The sequence below is a fragment of the Trachymyrmex septentrionalis genome, unplaced genomic scaffold (genome assembly GCF_001594115.1).
Source record: "Trachymyrmex septentrionalis isolate Tsep2-gDNA-1 unplaced genomic scaffold, Tsep1.0 scaffold121, whole genome shotgun sequence".
Lineage (NCBI taxonomy): Eukaryota > Metazoa > Arthropoda > Insecta > Hymenoptera > Formicidae > Trachymyrmex > Trachymyrmex septentrionalis.
In genome coordinates, this window is record NW_017304341.1 from 473,837 (window position 1) to 480,626 (window position 6,790).

Sequence of the window (6,790 nt, forward strand, 5' to 3'; positions counted from 1 at the left end):
GTGCAGAGAAAAGGGTGGGTGAGAATCGAATTCGACGGAGAAAGATTTGGAAAAAAAAAAGGAGATGAGATGGGTGCGGGATGAGAGAGCGAATCTTTCGTAGCGCGACGAACAAATATGAATGTGAGCAAGAAATTGGATAGAGAAAAAAATCAGTAGTTTATGAAAGAGAAAATGTTCTGGCAAATTGAAAGAAATACGGCGTTATTGAGGAAAGTAGAATAGAAAATGGATTAACGGAAGAAAAAGAAATACCAGCTACAAAACTAATTTAAGTAAGCGACTACAAAGAGATTACAAGTGTGAAAGAAGATTCCAAAGAAGAAGACAATTTTCATAGATTTCAGGAAAATTTGCAATTTTCTTTATGGATTTTAACGAATGGCAATTTTATCAATTAAAGACGTGTTACAACAATTCGATTATAATATTAATTTGACGGTATTAAAAGGCGGAAAAATAGACGAGAATGTGATCGGAAAGAAACTTAACGCGACGAACAAAGACGCGAAGGAGAAGGAAATGGTGAAGCGCGAGAGAGGGACGACGCCTTATCCGGAGCGAGGAAGCTTCGTAGCGAAATCGGGGGAGGATAAGAGGGAACGAGAACGAGACGACGGGATCTCGGGCTGCGGGGTACGACGAAGGTAGGTTCCGGAGGAGTCGGCGAGCGAGAGGGTGAACCAGCAGCCGAGTGAGGACCAGAGGAGGCACTCGGCCGCGATATCGGTAGACGCGAGACGACGGTATCGCGGTGGGCGATGGAGGTGGTGGTGGTGGTGGTGGTGGTGGTGGTGGCAGTGGTGGCGGCGGCGATACGACCGGGTGGTGGGGTTGATACTGACGGCGCGCTCGCGGGTAGGGCGTCGTAGGGGCAGCAGATCGAGCGCCGCGACGCCTCGACGCGCACAGTCGCGGCTCGAACGCCGTTCCCTGCGAACGTGTGTTGTCCTCGCGGACCGTGCGCCCGTCCTCGGCGGCGCGAATGACATTCCGTTGGTGCTTGGCGATCGTACGCGATTTTCAGAGGTACACTCACGACGAGAGGGACGACGACGTGAATGCGATCGTGATCGTTCGAGAGAGGCTCCTTGACGAGAAACGTCCAAGAAGAAATCGATCAAGTTCGAATTTTTTCGGAGCACTCAGAGCTACGCACATGTTTGGTATTGATGACTGGTGACAACCCCCACGCGCGCCGAAACAGTGCCTCGCGGCCTTCTCAGGGAGATGATTGGCAACGTTGACTGATCCTGTGATCGATGATCGAGAGACTACGATCGATGTTGGCGTTTAGAATTGTGTACGTGATGTTCTGAATAGACTGACGTGCCGATTGGTGATCAGGAAACGGGACGAGACTGTAGATCGCTCTATTTACTCCGAGACGATATTTATCGTAATGAGTTGCGACCACGTGTGTGATTTTCCGCAGTCTAGTCAGAGGTACGCGCAGTTTAATCATATATTTAATATTTCAATCTAACCTAAGCGAAATTTAGAACAGACGATAGTGATCATAGGTGTGCAAATCGTTTCAATATAAAAAAAAAAAAAATGATCACCCACGCGTTTATCATTAGCATACAGTAGCTAGAAATTAAGAACTTGTATTAGTAAGAACCTCCTACGTAAATAAGCGGACATTTCATACACGTCTGTGATTTCGATTGTAAATAAATTTTATGTTATTCGCGCGATTGTCAATATTTGTCGTAGACAAGGTGCTCCAAGTGACGTTTAGAAGACAAACCGAAAGAAAAACTGACATACGGCTTTAAAAACCTGTCATCTTTTCGATCACATTCTTAATTATATTAGTGCCAGGACTAAAATTCACGCTATGAGTTTGTGAGAATTCGAGTACAACGCGATATGTCACGAATGGCGGCGACTTCCGAGGCCCAGGAGAATTATTGAGAGGCCCCAGAAGGGAATGGATTTTCAGAGCGCAATGGACACCTTTGTAGAGGCATGGATGGCTGCTAACACGAAGACGGATCAAGTACAGGTAATCTTTTATTTTTGTTTCGCAGCCTGGATGAAATATTGTACGCATATTATCAATCATTCATGCGATTATATAAATATTTTTCTGTAAACAAAATTGGAAAGATTTGTCATAAAATCGCAGAAAAATATGCTAAAAAAATTTATTAGAATGTAAAAAATATTACATTTATTTAAGAATAATATTGATCGAAAAAACACATGGATGTGCAATTTAAAATGGAATACATTTATTTTTTTAGAATAAATGTAGCAGATAAAGAAAAACTAGAACAAGTATTCCAATTTCTAATAGTTTAGTTTTTAAAAATAATAAAGCTTTTTATTAACAGATTAAAGCGTAATTGAATTCTATGCGGATCACTAATTTATCGATCATTTAAAATTAGGATCATTTAAAATCTTTTTTGTCCACACAGACATAATGGGTTTGCTAAAGTATCTAAAAATAATTTTGTTTGTTTTGTTTGAACCATCAAAAATGTACCTTCAAAACAGGTTATTAAAATGTTAAAACTTTTTGCAGCATTATCATCAGTGTTGTTTATACGTTTTACATAATTATTTTGTAACTAATTGTAAATTTTCAGATACTTCAGCAAAAAACGTCCTTTCCGTGTATATGCCGAAAAATCATAAAAACGCTTTTAATATATGAGAGGCCAATAAAAAAGTACAACTATATCGAAAATACGTGACCTTAATTTGACAAGGAATATAAAATTCCGATAAAATGGTTTACGTCGTGGATTAGCGTGCTAGCATCATCGTTTTCGGCGTTCGGTCTGCCGAACTTATAAAAATAACGCAGCGTCTATACTCAATGTTAGCGAGTACGAGGGGCGAGAAGCAACCCCTTTCTGACATTACACAGCCAATTGGCCACCCTATCGCTTCTTGCACCCCTCTCTCTCTCTCTCTTTCTCTGGACGCGCTTTCAGTCCGCTTAATTCTTCGTCATCAATTTGGCACATTCTTTCGCATCTCAAAGCAGCTGGCTACTCCACGTGTAATGCGCGATTATCTCAGTACCTAAAATAAATAAACAAGGCGCGTCATTTCTGCATCGCGTAATCGTTTCAAAAATAATAAACTTGTATTAGGAAAATGTGATAAATTTCGATAAATTCAGAACAGAAATTTTCATTTTCTCGCACGCGAGTCTCCTTATCCTAAAATTTCATCTTTCTAGATGTGTACTGTTTTGAGTTAAAATAAACTAAATAGAGCAGGTGCAATTATAAGTTTAGGTAAACATTCACGTAATCTATGCAGCATCGAAAAGAAAAAAAAAAAAACACGTTATTTATCGGACATATGATCGCTTGGGAAGGAAATAATTATCCTTACCATTTAAACGCAGCGCGAGCTCGGATTTAGACTCGATTCTCCGCATCAAAAATCGCATACCGAATTCAGATCCGACGCGTATATCCGACGCTTCGCGATCTCACAACGAAAGCCGAGGGCAACCGTAGGACGGGGGATAATCCTTGGCAAAGCCGCGGCTCGCGTGTATGCTGTGCGGACGAACGCGCGTACGTTTACACGTGTATGTACGTATCGGGGGGTCACGGGTTCTGACCACGATACGGATGTGCCCCTGCCTTCTTCCTGTGCCACGACCATGTTCATGTTCTGGCATTCAACGGAATAAGACCGCATGTCTCCATTGACCGCTCGATCTCTCGATCCGTGCCCGCCTTCGGCCTCACCATGGCTATCGAAAAATTAACAATAAAACACGCTACAAAATCCGTTTACGTAAATTGTTGTAATAGACAGACCAATGTAAAATTATCACGATAACATTTAACACGTCTGGTTTACGAAATCCCATGTCCCACTTACGTTTTTGACTGGTTTTTTCTGTTTTTTTTTTTTTTTTACTTAAAAAGTATCAGAACAATCGCAAACCTTTTTGGAGGTTGATAAATCATAAGTTTCTTGTCAGAAACGATATTTTTGGAATATATAGAATAGAATTTATTCTCTTCAGTATTTTCAAAGCCAAGAAGGGGATTTAGTTTACAAATATTCCTGCTTCATTTATCCATTTATATTTTTCTCACACGCTCTTCTACTTTGCGTTCTTTATTGCCCCACTCTTGTCTCTCTTTCTTTATTTATTAGTGCACTTTTATCTTATCTATATAAATATATCACAGTTGATGATTTCTAAAGATTCTAAAGATGATTCTATACGATCAATAATATTGACAGTATGCATAAATATTTTAAATATTTTTATAACTTTATATACGATCAGTATTATCATATATCAATATACATAGCAGTATACCTATACGTACAGGGTCACCTTTATATTATCACAGCTATGATATTATTAGAATATTACACAATATGTATATCGTTTATTTGAGAAAATTATCAATTTATCATGCATGAATTATGCAATGTGGACCATTTTGTCAAAAGAGTTATGTACATTTTATTTTCATTGCAACAAAGCACAGATTAAATATTTTAAAAGAGAGAATATCCATGTAACTTATATGGAAGCACCTCGAGAGATGCATTATCCATGCAGATGTTTTTTTCAGAAAAGAAGTCAGAGACCGAGGATAATCTTATAATGCTGTCAAATACATGAAGCTCTGCCTTCATACTTGCGATATTAATGTACGAAGACTCATTTTGTTCTTGTGAAAACGCAAGGACAATACACTGACTTGGATTACAGGATGTGTAAAAATTCTAAATTCAGTCTTCATAATTTGCATTATAGTTATTTAAATTACACCGCCAAAGGGGCAAACTAATATGAGTGAATAACAGCAATTGTAACAGCAACAAAGCGACGTGGCGATCGCGAAACTCGAGCATAATGATCGCACGCGAGGGAAGAAATAAAAAGAGGGATAGGCGCGGCGTTGCAAAGTTAATTAAATTTTCTGTCGCTATCAATACATTATAGGTAGATCTATGACGCTTAATAAACGTTTAATAAACGTAACAGAGCCGCGATATTAAACAACAGAGAAACGTCAGTGAAGAGAGAGAGAGAGAGAGAGAGAGAGAAAACTCACGATGTAAAATTTTCACGCTGCCGCGACGCACCTCCCTGCATTCTGGCACTTGAAAACGCGTCCTTGCAACGCGTTGCACGCACGGGCCGCCACGTGTGTACTCGAAAGTGCGTCGTACATATCTACGTGTGCGTGCACGAGGATACGTTTGAAACACGCATGGTCACGGTATTTGACCACCCCAGCTCCCGGAATGATTGTAATCCATCTATCCGGCCACCGAAGCCGATATATCAAACGCAGGTAGAGCTCTCGCGGTCCTCTCTCTGTAGGCCTTTTACGTTGCCTTTTTATGCCGCAGACACGATCTTTTGTTTTCTCAGTGAATATTTTGTGAGGGAAAATTGGTTACGGCGATGCGAGCAGTTTCGTGCCAGGTAACTTTATTATATAGAGCACGCGCGTTCCTCATCGTATTATTATTTTTTTTTTTTTTTAACTACAATGCGTTGCAACAATTACTCCACGCGAAGATTTGTGTAATAAATAATCATGTCTTTTAGGAGAGAAAGAAATTTCAGAAATCGAGTTATATTGTATTCAATATAAATCGTTGTAAAAAAAGTAGTTGTATTTTTATTTTATGATATTAATACTATATAAATATTTTGCTACTAAATTTGTGATTGAAATGTATTTATAAATATATTTTCTCATGTTAAAATATTAAAGACTAATTTATCTATATGGTCAATTAAACTGTAATTTTTGAAATATTTGCATTCTCGCTGCTTTCTCTAGTGTAAACCCTCGAAATGAGCGATCATTGCTCGTGCAAGATGCTATCTATTGCTTTCTAATCTTTAGCTCTACCATATTTTGCACTTAGGAACGAAGTACGCTGACACTACAGTCGGCAACAATTTACGTAACACGATCGCAAACGCATCAATCCGCGGATTATCTATCACAAAGAGACATCCAATTATCGTTGGGGATATCGCCGACTCGATATTTCGATAAGCGCGATTAGAATGTTGCAGATTAATATGAATGCCACATTTAATTCCATTTCGTGTAATGACCGCCAAAAGATAGCGAAATTATCACGCGCTCTAAAACAGATAATAAATCGTTTTAACATTTGTCAAGTGCAATTCACGAATTGTTACTAGTTACACAATGTTGCATGTTATTGTATCGATCGGAGATTAGAAGACGGCGAGTGCTTTTCAATGTTCTGTAAAAGCATATTCCAGAAACAGATTTATCTTCATAATCGGAATTTCATGGAATCTTTAACAATTATAAAACGATTATATCAACATTATCTGATTTTTATTAATTTTTGAATAGAATTTCACAAAGTTTTTTTAGGAATAGTAAAAATTTAGGCAAATGAGAGAATAGAACGCAGGTATCAGAGAGAGAGAGTGCAACTAAGATTATAGTATAATTTTAATACTCAAAATTCACAATGCTCTTTCAAGCAGTCACTAATGGATTGGATAATCCAAAGTGAAATGCAAGAATTTAGTGGTAAAAATAATGTAGGAATTTCATAAGAGAAAGAGGAGCCAACACTGCATTAGCCAATTGTCAGATTGATTATTATTTCTTTAACAAAAATCTCTTTTTGGATCAATAAAAAACGCGCAGATAAATCTCGCAATAAATCTGAAAGGTGAATGAATAAAATTCTCTCTTCATCTCGAAATCAAAGTTTAGATTTTTCAATAATAATAAAATGACAGATTTTAAAAGAATTTCCAATCGGTAGCTGTTTTCGA

General features: G+C 38.3%; 1 protein-coding gene across 1 annotated transcript in view; it reads left to right on the forward strand.

The window, feature by feature from the left end:
• The first annotated feature begins 896 nt into the window (after window positions 1-896).
• LOC108754816 overlaps window positions 897-6,790 on the forward strand; it is a 48,924-nt gene continuing 43,030 nt past the window's right edge. The window contains exons 1-2 of the mRNA XM_018497441.1: window positions 897-1,446; window positions 1,720-2,011. Of these exons, the coding sequence (XP_018352943.1) occupies window positions 1,937-2,011 (75 nt within the window). The 5' untranslated portion in view covers window positions 897-1,446; window positions 1,720-1,936. The remainder of the gene's footprint in view (window positions 1,447-1,719; window positions 2,012-6,790) is intronic.